Source organism: Macadamia integrifolia, chromosome 5 (assembly GCF_013358625.1).
Source record: "Macadamia integrifolia cultivar HAES 741 chromosome 5, SCU_Mint_v3, whole genome shotgun sequence".
In the NCBI taxonomy this organism is placed as follows: domain Eukaryota; kingdom Viridiplantae; phylum Streptophyta; class Magnoliopsida; order Proteales; family Proteaceae; genus Macadamia; species Macadamia integrifolia.
This window is the reverse complement of record NC_056561.1, coordinates 24,484,129-24,499,211: the sequence shown is the minus strand read 5'-3', so window position 1 is coordinate 24,499,211 and position 15,083 is coordinate 24,484,129. Positions and strand designations below refer to the sequence as shown.

Sequence of the window (15,083 nt, the reverse complement as noted above, 5' to 3'; positions counted from 1 at the left end):
AACAATTTTATCAATGGGATACATAGTCATAGATTTTTGAGTGCAAATGCATGTACCTTTACGATGACCAATTGGTAAGTCATTAGGAATAGGAGGGTTTGTAGAAGATGTGATGCACTGAAGTTGGGAGTATGTATTATTCAGTGTAGGGACAGTCTTGCCAGCAAGTAAGTGACCCTTGCTACCTTCAGGTCATTATTCAACCTAGCCAAGAACTTGGAAGCAAAGAATTCATTACGCTGAGCTTTGAGCTTGTTAATATCTGTAGTCAAGGGTGGGAAGACATTGAGTTCTTCAACCATTCCCCTGAAAGCATTATAGTATTCTGATAAAGACTTGTCAGATTGCTGAAATTGGAACTTCTCATAGATATCATAGATATGAGTCATATTCTTCTCTTGGGAGTAGGTTTCCTTCAAATCCTCCCATACCCCTTTTGCAGTAGTGTGGAACATGACATTGGCAGTGACATCAAGTTCCATACTATTCCACAACTAGATCAAAATTAATGCATTTTCCTTCATCAGTCATTATATCCCTTATCAGACGACTGAGGAGGATCAGAGGTAGTTTATTAAAGTTTGTCTTTAGCCATGAGATAAACCTTCATAGATTGAGCCCAAAGTAGGTAGTTCAAACTCCCTTTGAGCTTGATAGAGATAATTCACATTGTCCGAAGAAGATGTAATAGTAGCAAGGGTAGTTTTGGTCTCAGCTATGAGGAACCAAAAGTAGGAATGATAAAATACTAAATAATCTCTATGTAGATCTCTATATTAGCATAGAATGGATGATTCTAGTATAGATCCATATTATCAAAACATGTTCCACCATAGTCATCACCAGAAAAAAAATTTACCAGAGCCACAAGGGCGAAAAAATCGATGAAACCTATTAAATATCAATTAGGGCAGAATATTGGTGGCACCGATCCAAGATTCCAAGCTTCAGTTCAGTAGTATCATATTATGATCAAAGAATAATCACTCCATGTGATTTAATCCATAGTAAATACAGCAGTAGGCGGCTGCACACCAGAAAAGTTCAGTGGAATGAAGAAATCAGCAGAGAGGACTGTTGTATAAATCCTATGTTTGATCACAGAAGCTCTGAAATCATGTTACAATTCGAGAATACTACAGTCAAACCAAGAAAAAGAGAAGAACAAAAGAAGAAGACAGAAGAGAGAAGAGAAGAGAGAGGCTAGAACACAAACTAGTCCCAAAGAGGGGAACTAACTTGTGGCTCTAACTAGAATAGTCTGTCGCAGGTCAGTCCCTTGATATATATAAGATTCAACACTTGGTAAAGAGTTGCATTGTTGATGAGTTTTTTTTTTTTTCTTGTTGTTGTTCTTGGCCAAAATTCCCTCCTTTAAATAGGAACCTTTAAATTTTAAACACAAGAAATCAGTTAAGTAACCGTTCCCACTAACTTGCTCCATGCAATATTTAAAAGACATCTGTCAAACGACCACGTTTTCTTAGCACATATTTATACCCTCCATGTATGAGTGCCACATAAACGATTATGAAGAAAATTTCAAAATCTACTGCCAACAATAATAGCATGAACAACAACTCCAATAAAATCTCTGGTTTCTTGAGACTGTATCATAAAATTTGGAAAAATTCTGTCTTTAAGTTCAGTGGTATCCATGGTCACCACTACGACAACAATGGCATTCTTTTGCTCCTGTTGTAGTTGCAGCAATAGGATTCAATGGCATTGTTGCAGCTGCTGGCTTCACTTTACATTGTTGTTTCACAGGTTCATGAGTCAAAGGTTTTTGGAAAATCCATCTTCACTTCCCTCGTTTCTACTTGTTGAGATTAAACTCACCGGCCGCTATGAACAGAGATGGCGAAGATGAAGGGGGCAGCGGCTAGGGTTCGAGACCAAGTTTGGGATTTTAAGGCTGAAGATGTAATAAGAGTAAAATGGTCATTGATATCATTAGGGTAAGACAGTCTTTTCAATTTCAAAACTAAACAACTCACTCACGATGGTAACTGAGCTGGGTTAATTTGTAATAAACAAAATGCGAGGGGGGTAGATGTAATAAGGGAAAATGGGAGGTGAGGTGGATACAATTTCCCTTTAAGTAAATAAAGATCCTTAGTTATTGATTTCTCAATCAAACAAAGGAAGTAGTAGAGGAGGATTAATTATTATGGAAAAAAAAATGCTAACTAGACTCATACCTCTACTTCCAAACATAGAGCCGCTTGAAAAGACTTCTATATATGCCCCATGGTCGATGCCTCCATGCACTCTTCCTTTGATTTGTGTGCTATCGTAGTAACCAAAAGAACGGTTAAGCTCTCTAAAAGACAATCTAACTAATGGGACAGGGAAGGGATTTTCACCTTTCATAGGGGGAGGTGTGGTCATTTCACCCCCTCTGTGTCTAGGCGTGGGCCACGTAGCTTTTCAATTTATTTTATGTTTTTAATTTTAAGAATTAATTGTTACATAATAAACAAGAAAAACATTTCGTGGATATGCTAAGTGACCCATACCAGTTGCAAACATCAGCTATTTCAGGCTTGAGACAACCTGAGCAAAGAGGAAGAATTCAGGATAAGCAAGGAAAGGTGGCTCGGGCCATCTCTCTCTCTCTCTCTCTCTGAATGTACGCTTTTTCATACATATGAAGATTCAATACCTGTCTCTTTTGTTTTCGTATATAACCCCTCTTAATTTTCGTACATATGATACATTCTCACATGCACGTCCAAGTGAACGTCCGTGCATGGGATCAATCTCTCTCTCAAGTATAGCGCAAACACAGCACGTGGTCGGAAATATGAATTGACACAGGCGGTTGCTGTCCCGTTTGTCCGTTTCCCTAACGATATAGGTTTTGCTCTCTCTCTCTCTCGCCTATGCAGCTCATGAGCCCTTACCTCGGCATTCATGTTGCCCTGAGATTTTTGTGATTGCTACGTGTCTCCTCATGTCCAGCGAACGAACAGCCAAGTTGCAGGTCTAAGAGCTTCTCTTTTTCCGTTCACTTCGTTCCTCTCTCTTTCTCTCCTACCCCCACATGTGAAGGGCAAAAACAAAAAAAGCAATGATCCATCTCTCACAGGTTTATCCAATTTCGGAAAATTTTATCACCTGGAACGACGATCTCTACTGCTACTTGATCCTGCATTGCTATTATACTGTTCGATTGTTGTTTCTCAATTCAAGCGAAAACTTCTGTCTCTGGCTGGTTCTTCATTTTCGTCGAATAATTCTGATCCTGAGTTTTATAATACAGTCGTTTTTTTATTGAGATCCGACCTGTTTGGGTCGGTGTGATCTCCAAGGTATTTTGGCTAGTCATCGTTTTGGATCCGATCAGAGAAGTGGCATCGCTGGACAATGGCGCTGTTCAGAAGATTATTCTATCGGAAGCCTCCGGATCGGCTTCTGGAGATCTCCGAGAGGGTTTACGGTATGCTTTCCTCTTTTGGTTTGTCTTTTTCCCTGCATTCTCGTTTGTAATATCTGGCAATCATATCAGCTTGTGAGAATTATGTTTCATTCAGAGGGAATGTGGTGGTGGTTACTGCTGAATTTACATATTTTTGACTTCTTTCCCCCTTAGAAGTATATAATTCCATTGTACATTGCTTCTACGGTTATGTTCATCCAAACAAGAGTGCGGAAAAAGAAAGCGTCCACCGTTTCCCCCCCAATTTTCTAAGTTAAGTTTGTTAAAGTTTGTGATATCTGTGGAGAGGATTGCAAATTTTATTTTTCACGGTCTTTTTGTGCTGAGTTTGAAGGATTTTTAGGAATTCGGCGAGGAATTATGAATCTCTTTGGGTTTGATTATACCTTCCCCTGTTTCCTGTCCCTCGATATTCATATTTACTTGCAAATTGAAGAGGTTCGGGAAATTTTCCATTTGTTTGGAAGAATGCTGGCAAGGCCATAGAAGAGTTGAACTATTCAATAACTTGGTACTTCAGAAGTGTTATCGAATTATCATATTCTCTTTTGTTATTGACTTTGGTTTCTTTCGAATTGTAGATTATTATATGCTGTACACAATATTAGTGAAGCTGTCAATGGCGTTCGGAAAGATTCTGCTGACCTAGGTCCTTACCTCAAAGAGAAGCGTCTATGATTTCACTGAAACTTTCTTGATGCAATTATAGATGTAGTATGTCTTATTGATAATAATATAGCTGCTTTTCACCTTTGCTCTCTTTCAATATTTTCTCCTGCGTTGTTTATTTAATTTTTATTTTTTATTTTTATTGATAAATCAAATTTTGAGCTAAAAAGACGGAATATACAAAGAAAGGGGTTCACAATAGCCCAAGATCCCAAGACAACAGGCCCTATTGGCATCAAAACACAAACAAACAGCTAGCCCAAAAAAAAAAACATTCATGCCCTATTTACCAATAAGCCAATAGTTCTGAGAGGATCACTTCACCTCAAGGTGGAGTGAAACTGATCTCTCACATCAGCAGTAATATCTCAAACAAGAAAACTTCTGGTGCGCCCTTTGTTCTGGAACATCCTGAATTTTCTCTTCATCCACACATGAGCTATAGTAGCACAATAAGCCACCTTTCCACTGCTCCCCACCTGATCACCTCCAAACTCCTTGGCAACCCCACTCTGGTTCCACCATAACAACCAAACGTGGAGTTCTAGTTGAGCAAAACCAATTAATATCTCTCTAGATCTAATTAGAGAAACTACACTCGAAGAATAAGTTGTTTCAACATTCCGAACCTGACCAGCATAAGCAACCGAATGGTCATAGATTAACATTTCTCTTCTGAATCTGATCTAATGAAGGGAGCGAACCAACTAAGCATCTCCAAGAAGTAAAGGACTGCATCAGGATACTCAAATGAAACCACATTGCAGCTGCCCATATGACCTTAGGACTCGGCCTCCTGAGAACATCCCATGCTGATTTAGAAGAAAAGAGATCTGATGTATTTGCTTTCCAAGCAGCTTTATCTGCATCTGAAGCATTAAGCCTTGTGATATTTCCGAGTTGTCTCCACGCAACCTCGAGGGCACTTGATCTAATTGGCCCCAGGCCCCACCCCCATCATCTGGGATCAAATGAACAAGAGCAAGTCTATCTGAACTTGCATAATAACGAATTTGATCCCCAAATATTTTAATGAGAATCCCCTTTGGATGCCACGAAACAAGCTATAACCTGGTACCCACACCATTACCAATACTGTGCTGGATTAAATGTTCAACTTTGTCTCTGTACTTCGATATTTTCCTCCACACCCAAGAGCAGTCCTTCAACACTTTCACTGTCCACAGAGTCAAATTGTAAATATCTCTTATGCACTCATTCAACCCATAAACTGTCCTTGTTAGAAGCAATCCACTAGATCAGTTTTACAATCCCTGCACCATTCACGTCCTTGATTCTTTTAATTCCCAAACCACCCTCTATTTTTGGCATACAAATAGCTACCCACAAAATTAAGTGCATCTTCCTCTCTAAAGACGGACCTGACTATAAAAAAATGGGCAACATCAACTTCAAGTTCTTTATCGCCTTACCTGGCAAGGAAAAGAGACCACATCAATAGATTTAACCACCTTGAAGCACCGGATTTATTAATTGTATCCGGCTAGCATAAGATAAAATCCTGCATTTCCATACCTCCAACTTCCTACAAACCATTTCGAACAAGGGAGCACAATCACTACAACTTCCTACGAACCATTTCAAACAAGGGAGCACAATCACTAACCTTCAATTTCCTAGAGACCAAAGGCAACCCTAGATATTTGTGTTTTGGATGAATACGATATTAGATTATGAGAGAAAAGAATATACAAGGGGGAGAGACTGTTGGTTTACGATGTCTTGTATTTCGTCACAGTTTAATCTAGGGAGTACTAGTGCAGGCGCCTCGACAGGCAAGACGGCAGTCCCGCTAGCCGGTTAGCAGACCGTGGGGGTTGCAAGGGGGCAGGAGGCCCCCCTACATAGCAGGGGTGTAAGGGGTGTAGCCCCCCGCTCGAATTTTTTATTTGAGGAAAGTTTTGTACTTTCCGGATCAGGGTTTTTCGCTATATATCTATAGTGAAGGTTTCTTTCTCTGTAGCCCTATTTTCCATTGATAGTGAAGGAGAATCTCATCTCACTGAGAACATAGGTAATCTTGCTAAACCTCGTAAATTTGTGTGCATTGCTTGTTCTTGTTTTTCCATTATCTTTTGTATCGTTTTAAGGTTGTGTTTCTATAGGAGACAACCTAACAAGAGGGGAAATAGACCCTACAAGAGGGAAGGGGGGTGCTACAAAAGTTAATCCATTGGATCAGTGGGAATGATAGGGGGGAGGCCATAGGAGACAACAATGAGCTTGTTCCTTGGGGAATCTCTAACAGCACGGTGATGGAAGCTTATAGTTTATCAAAATCTATCATGCCCACCAACTCCTACCTAGTAGCTTGATCAACACCTTCAAGCATGATAGAGGATTTAACTCTATTGAGATGCAACCCAGAATAGTAAGAAAATGAATTGAGAGACTCCAATCCATTAGAAATTGAATCCTTGTCCGCCTACATAAAGAGCATAATGTCATCAGAAAATATCAAATAAGACAGCTTTATCTCCTTACAACTAGGAACGGGATGCACTATATCATCTTGCACCAACCTACCAAGCATTACTGATAGAGTTTTCATGGCAATAGAAAATAATTCGGGGACATTGGGTCCCCTTGACGAATCCCCCTTCTACTATCAAAATAGCCAGGTGGACTCCCATTGATTAAAACAGAAAACATGAAGGATTCCCCATAAGCTTGAACCCATTTGAAAAATCTCCTAAGGAATCCCATACAGTCCATGGCATCGAATAGGAAGACTCTAATCAGAGAATCATAGGCCTTATGTAAGTCAATTTTAAGGATTGTTGAAGGGGAAACGAACTTCCTCTCAATACCTCTCACAATCTCATGGAAAACCAAATTGTTGTCAAAAATAGACCATCTTCCCATATTAAATGCAGATCGATTATGAGAAGTCAAATCACCAGTCTGAATTCGGTTTGCCATAATCTTAGCAATAGATTTATAGACTAGATTACATAAAGCAATCGGTCAATAACCAACAAAGGTCGTGGCCAAATCAGTTTAGGGAATAAGACAAATAAATGTCGAATTGACTGAACTGGGCATAATACTCTATGAGAAGAACCGTTGCACTGCCTCAATAACCCACCAAATCCCAAGAAGACTAGAGTAAAACAGTACTGAACCCATTTGGGCCTGGAGCTTTATTGTCACAGCTAGAAAATACCACGGATTTGATATCCTCCGTAGTCACTTCAGCCATTAGGACTCTCCTCTGAATCTCTGAAAGGACCCGCTTAAATGCAAAATGATCGGGAAGGCACCACCCAGCCTGTTGGTCCTACCCAAATAACTCCCTGAAAAACAAAACAGATTTTTCCTTAATGAGTTCAGGATCTTCTGTTATTGGAAGGTTGTACCATTCTCTCTCTTAACCTAAAAAATGTGGTTCATTTTCTCTACACTTAACCGATTTATGAAAAGATCCATTAGTGGCATCCCCAAGTTGAAGCCACTTCACCTGAGACTTCTGACACATAAAAGCTTCCTCCACTTTAAAACATTCTAGAACCTGAATACTAGCTTCCTTCTCTTCCTCCACAAGCTGCTTATTTAAGGACTACAATAAAGCATCCATTGTATCTCTTGTAACTTCAATGCAGCAGCCCTAACTCTCTCATTGACATCATGAAAGGAGGTCTTATTCCACGCCTTGAGCTCTTTTTTCGCATTCTTGAGTTTCACAAATAAACAAACCAGAGGATTTAAATGGTTAGGAAAAAATCTCAGACTTCCCCTTCAAAAGTGCGTCTTTATATCCCTCTTGACCAGTCCAGATTTCAAAGAACCTAAAAGGCTTGGGCCCAAAATCCGGACTGTCCAAAATCGACATTTTTTCCTGCATTGTTGTTGAATATTTCGATCTTTGGTATTTTTGGACTGGACGGAAAATTTTGTTCTAAGTCAATTATCATTTGTGGTTTTAACCTAGAGTCCATTATATTGTTTGGGTAATTTGTTGTGTTAGAAGAAACTGAAGTCAAAATTGTACTCTTTGCTGACATATTTGGTGTCATCTTGGTATTGGAATCAGCAACTATTGGCTTTACATATGAGTTTCTTCTGTAGTTGCCGTGCAAAATTTCTGCTTTTTAACGTATAACACCATTCACTTTCATTAAGAGTGCAAAAGTAGAGGATTTATTTATTTTTTTTTTTTTGGTGTTAATTTTTAAACAAGAAAAGGATTGTGGTTTTAGTGAGGAGCAGAGTAATTTCTAACATTCTTTTGATATCAAGGACTTTTCTCTTAAGTTATTTTTTTTATTTACTTTAGATATTATTCATAAATAAGCAAACGCCTCCCTATTTAAATCTAATAAAAAAAATTTAAAAATCAAATTCCAAAAGGATAAAAAGTTAACCCCCTAGTCTAAGAGCAAAACTGGATTTTTAGTTGTAGGGGCGATTTTCAACTTTCAAATGCTGAGGTTTTTCTAAATTCTGAAAATTTGATAAATTTTATCATAGTAAGACATTGCTAAAAACCAAAAGTCCTGTAAAATAATCTTTTATTTTGATGACCAAAATTTTTTTTTATTCATACGATTTTAACAACATTTGCGTAGTTTAAAATAAGTTTGACCAGAACATAACTTTGTCATTACAACTCAGATTTAAGTAATCTTAGACTTGTTGGGAAGTTGGTTTTGTGCTATACCTAATGCACAACATCTCATGTAAAAATAAAATGATTTGACTTAAATGTTGATTTTTTATGATTTGGTGTGACTTAATGTTGATTTTTCATGACTTGATGTGTCTTAATGTTGATTTTTCATGACTTGATGTGGATTAATGTTGATTTTTGATTATACACGGTCTATGTAGCAACTAAATAATGATAGAAAAGAGCGAAAATAAAAAGTATCAATTGTTCACCTTAAGGCGAGTGCCTTGTTGCCTAAACGCTTAGGCAGCCCTCCAACGCCTTGGTTCGCCTTGACGTCGTGATAACTATGGCCATTACTAATATTTTATTTCATAGGTTGAACTTCTAGAGCAGTTCCTCAATACTTGCTAGTTAATGTTCACTACCAAACATTCTTGTAGAAATCGAAATTAATGCTGATTACAGTTAACCTAAACTCAGTCAGGATCACAGGAATATACCCAAACATGTATTGGTTCATCGAACATGTAATAACTATAGGTCAAATAGGTTATTTCAATTGCTAGGATTTCCTGCAATACCCAGTAAATACAGCCAATAACCCCTGCTTGCATAAAACAGTAAGTAGCAGCCTATATACTTCTATCACAGGGCTGATTTAGGGTTCAAAGATCTGAAGCAAGCTTCTCCTAATTCCCTGATAGACCATATTATGGGGAGGAAATAAATTTCAATCAAGGAACACAACTCTAGTTGGATGAGGAAGATATTGCCGTCGAATGTTGGTCTTGAAGGATGGAATCAGTTCCAGAAATCTTAAATCAAATTAGGCCCCGTTTGTTTAGAGGGGAGTTTGGGGTGGGAATGTTTGACTACTGGGTCCCACATTTGGTGGGGTTTAAGGCAGGGAAAGTAAAGTTGGAGGAAAGTCGGACTTTCCCACCCCAACCTTGTTTGGTTAGCACATAACCATGGGAGAGATAGAGAATAGAGGAATGAAGAAAGAGAGTCATTAATTGCAATGACTTCCCACCCTATAAAGTCCCACCAATTTGGTAGGACTTTGGAAGGGGATTGCGTGAAAGCCACATCAGCAGACATGAAAGCTTATCTCCCAATGTTGTCTAGAGTGTTTCCAAACACATGACTTTACCATGCTTTTGGGAAAATAAGTACAAATCTCCCACCCCTTAAATCCTACCCCATCAAAACCCCCTAAACAAATGGGCCCTTAATGAATAAATCCTCAGATCTCTCACTTTCTAGAAAGGTGCACTCTTGTTCTAATGGTAAGGTACAAATGTTGCGAACTTGGTGGTCAAGCGGTCGAAATAGCCTCTCGACATTCTTAGGGTAAGGCTGCATAGTTTTTGCTCCCTCGGAACTCTCACATGCGGGAGCCTCTTGCACTGGGTACGCCCTTTTTTTTTAGAGATTTCTGGTAGAAGCCACACCAAGGCTCAGGACAACCCCAAACTCCAGTGGAATTGGGGTCCCTGAGTGGTGAGCTGATGCCCAAAATATGAGAAGGTTCTGATCAAGTTTCAAGAGCTCATTTCATTTTGGTATTTCGGTGGTTTCAAAACCACCAAAATTCAGAGTAATTTTTTTCATATGTTTTGCTTGGCCATTTTGGGGGATAATGGCATAAGTGGCCAAAACTAATGAAATGAGATGACTGAGATGGTCGAAATTTCGATGGAATAATGTATTTTTTGGGCTGAAATTTCGAAACAAAATGACTGAAACATGACTCAGATGACCAAAATTATGTAGTTTTGTTGTTTTGTATACCATTTCGTTTCTATAAAATAACAAAAATACCGAAAAATCTGAGGTTTCGAACCCTAGTTCTGATCAATGTTTAAGATCTCGCTCCTGCCACCCATCTAGATAAAAGAAAAAACGAGATCTGGCTAGATCTCACCGAGATCTTGTATTTTTTTTGTCGTTCAACTCGTTGGTTGATCTCGGTGGCCATATGGCTTTTGTAGCCCCTGAAACTGTGTACTTACCCTATTTTGGGCATTCTAAACACAATAGAAACATCAAGTTTCTAAAAACTCAAACTCAAAATGGTACTTTGATTTTGTGTCCTATATAAGTAGTCGGCGACTCTTCTAACCCTTCATCTAGTATGATATATTCATCAATCCACCTTCCACTCTCATCATTTTGACAGAGCATAATCATTAGATTAAAAAAAAAAACATCATTTCTAATTACTATTGATGATTGATGAGTCACATACACTAAAAATTTGAAATGACACAAGACAAGCAACATTAACATAGCAAGTAACAACAAAGCTGCATAAAGTATATATTATTAATAATTATCATAGATATAGTAGACAACTAGACATTTAGACTCCATCTTAGAGACAAGACTCTTAGTACTGAAATGAGTGCCAGACCATATCATCATAGCATCCATATTGTTGATGCTGATGTCGAAGCCTGTTTTCCTCTGATTGAATAAAAAAAGGCTAGCCATGCCATAGTATAACGGAAGTAATACTCAAAGTCGGCCACAACATCCCTATAAACTTCATCACCAATATACTGGAGATACCCAATTCTTGGGTAGATATCTCTGAAACTAAATGAGCCAGAATTTATATCCATAGCTGCTGGTTAGTGCTTGGCAGACAAGAACCTGCACCGACATGTATGGCTGGGGGTCTGGAACCCCGAAGATGCCATCCAAAAAACCTAACCCAATGTGGGAGTGTGAGTGACCCTCATAGTCAGTGGCAGAGGGGAAAGAGTTGACATGTGGGTGTCCAAACTGGCCAAATTGACTATAATGACTATAATCTGAATTGGTTGTCCCTGTACCATATATAGTTGCTGGTGCATGCGATTGCTCCCCATGAATACCACTCTCCATGCTTAAGCGTCCTAGAGTGTCAGTCAAACTCCTAGTAGAGATGTCTATGGAGTCTACGCTATCTTGCTCCTTTCCACCAACTATGAATTGACGATGTGAGCCTCTCTTGTGGGGTGTGTGGGAATATGCACCGTGGTCTATGTCCTCTGTGGCATGAGTGAACTAAGTCTCTCCTGTGAACCAAACTGGCTCTTACTCTGGTTTAGTGTAATGGTACCTCTCGCGCATCCCCCCATCGCCACCATCATCACTATCCCCGTCACCATCACCATCTCCATCCCTATCCCCATCACCATCATCACCATCACCATCACCATCACCATCACCATCAATAGCACGGGCTCCACTACTACCATGACCACCAGGTCCTGCACCATCATCATCATCATCACTAGACCATGACCTAACAGTTTTAGGCTCCACATCAACCCTAGTAGCTTGGGACTAGAAAGGCCTAGGTACCTGTGAAAGCACATGGGCCTCTTGAGACATATATTCATCCACACCAGTACCCATTTGATTAGCTACCACGGGGTTAGGCTACCCCCAGGCCAATCCTAAAGTGGTTCACCTCGATCCTTCACCCATTGGTGTAGGGGATCCTCCTCCTCATCTGAGTCTTCTTGGAAAACATGAGCAACTTCAATTGGTTCACTGTTACCCTCCATGCCTTGACGTATGTGCTGCATCTTCAATCTCATATTATAAAGCACAAACACCAACTGCTGTAGCTTTTTGTGGACTAGTTGGTTCCGCCTCTTGGTGTGGATCAGTGATAATGTACTCCATTTATGCTCATATGAAACTTGGGGGAATTTGGCAACATCCTTGTACCCCTAGCCAAATGTTGCTTTAACCTAGTGGCACCTCCAGAATTTATCATTTTCTTACAGTACCTATGCCTTGATTTTTATTTTTTTTTCATCTGATATTAGATCTCCATGTAAGTGTAACCATACAATATCTTCACCTCCAACACTAGACATTTTGCCCCAACTTCAACACTATTACATAAAAGTCTTTGTGCATGAATTAGTAGTAACTATTCAATATCAACACTATATTAAAGAATGCATCCATCAAGAGCTATTCAATATTATATAGATATTACATATTAACCCCTACCTTTTATAATTTTTTCTTAGTTTTAAATAATTTTTATTAATAATAATATCATAGTTAATAATAAAGTATAGTAGAGTGAAACTAAGAACAGCATTTTCATTCGAAATACACTAGCAATATTTACACTACATTAAATAATTTTCCATACAAAACAGAAATTTTTATTCATATTCTTTTGATTTTCTGTAATTATTTTATATATATTATACATTTCAGGAAATATGTTAATTATTTTATTGACTGAAAAAGAAAAAAAATGGACACCATGAGGCTGTAGATCAGCCTTTGATGAGCAGCATATAAAAAATTGAGTACCAAACATCATATATAAATCATATTTTTTTCAATTTTATTTTTGAAAGAAAGGCATTCATTTAAACAGAAAAATAAAAAATATTAATTTAAAAGCAGAAAAATATCGTTTCTTCCGTGAATCTATAGATCACACTTAGTTGCATCACATATAAAAAAAAATCAATGGCAAGAAACAAGATTTGATGATGTTTCTATGAAAAATATGGGTTTGGGAAGAAATTTGTACCTTAAAGGGTTCTTAAGAAGAAAAGTCACCACCAAGGTTTAAGATTTGCTTCAATGACTGTACTCCAAGAAGAAACACCAAATCCACGGCTTTGTGGTGTTTTTCTCCCCAAAATATAGAGCAAGAGTCGAAACCAGCGAGATCTAGGTGAAACCAGTGAGACTCTCTTCATTTGGGTCGAAACCTGGGCTTTATATGACTTGGTTGGACCAAGTTTGGACTGAATCCTGGTCGATACCGAGTTAAGTGGCGAGATCTCGGTCGAGATCTTGCACATTTCTCACCTGGCCTTTGTTTCGTCTCGCTAATCTCAAAAAATGAGATCTCTGAGATCTTTAACCATGGTTCTGATGGCTGAACTGGGAGATGTTTGGCCTGAAGTTTTCAGCAGGAAACCCTCCAAAATCAGAACTGCAGGTGCTGGATGTGACCTCCTTCAATTGGGAACATGTAGTAGGTTATCTCCAATTAAAATATGGAACTCCAGCAATAGATTAGGGTGTTGGTTGCTCCCGGTCTTGCAGTAAACTAAAACTCAGAATGTGTAACCATAATGGGTATCAGTTGGGGAGAAGGGAGGAAACTAGGAGGGGTCTCTCACCCATGGCCTCTCACCATAACTCTCTCTTAGAGCATTGACCCTCCTAGCCAAAGCAATAAGTTTCATTCTTTTTTCTCAAATTGTGTGGGGATAACATCCCGTTCTTGTATTTAATAAAGTTACTTGTACAAGTAGACCTCCCATGCATGGGGAATTAGAAACTTCTAGATACAAATACAATTAAATAAAATCAATCCTACTTTCTAAATCTGAAAATGGAAACTAAAGCTAACCAACTTGCTATTACATGAAACCCTCCTAGCCAAAGCAATAAGTTTCATTATTTTTTCTCAAATCGTGTGGGGATAACACCCCATCCTTGTATTTAATAAAGTAACTTGTACAAGCAGGCCTCCCATGCATGGGGAATTAGAAACTTCTAGATTTAAATACAATTAAATAAAATCAATCCTACTTTCTAAATCTGAAACTGGAAACTAAAGCTAACCAACTTGCTATTACATGAAAATAGAAAGTAACTAAAATAGAAACTAAAGATACAATATTGGCAGGCATCTAATATCCCACTCCAGCTGTCCATAGGGAACCCACAACCAAGGTTTAAAGTATCGGTATCAGGTATCGTATCGGAAGGTGATTTACGAGACGTATCATATCGTATTGGAGAGACGCAAGATACACTAGATAGTATCAAAATCGTCAAGAAATCTATCAAAATACTTAGGATATATGCAAAATACAGTTTTGAAGCATATAACACTATAAATAAGTAAGATTTAAAATATATCACGCATGAAAAGAAGAATAAAGTACACAAGACAATTGTATTTAATTGATTATATATAAATGAGTAGGTTTCATGTATTTAGTAATACCAATATTTTTTAGGTATCGTATTGGGTACCTTAAAGGTTCGATACGTACCGGTTAGTATCGGCGGATACGGAAGGATACACCTTGCCCATAACTGAATCTAAACAGTACCACAATCACTGTTCACGTGAACGGTAACTCAAGGGCATTTTCCTGCATTAAACTGCATCAGAAATCTTCTAGCATAAAGGAAAAATGAAAATCTTCATCCTGGAAATAGACATTTAGACTTTTAGGGTTAAGGCTACTTCTATCTTTTCATTTCTTCCTCCTTCCCCTCTTTAACTACTTTTTGGTGTAGACTGTGGTTCCTTTTAATGATTACACACACAAAAAAAAAAAA

General features: G+C 38.4%; 1 protein-coding gene across 1 annotated transcript in view; it reads left to right on the top strand.

Annotated features, from left to right (window-relative positions):
- The first annotated feature begins 2,730 nt into the window (after positions 1-2,730).
- LOC122079098 (formin-like protein 20) overlaps positions 2,731-15,083 on the top strand; it is an 85,603-nt gene continuing 73,250 nt past the window's right edge. Inside the window, exon 1 of the mRNA XM_042645350.1 lies at positions 2,731-3,445. Coding sequence (XP_042501284.1) covers positions 3,373-3,445 — 73 coding nt within the window. The 5' untranslated portion in view covers positions 2,731-3,372. The remainder of the gene's footprint in view (positions 3,446-15,083) is intronic.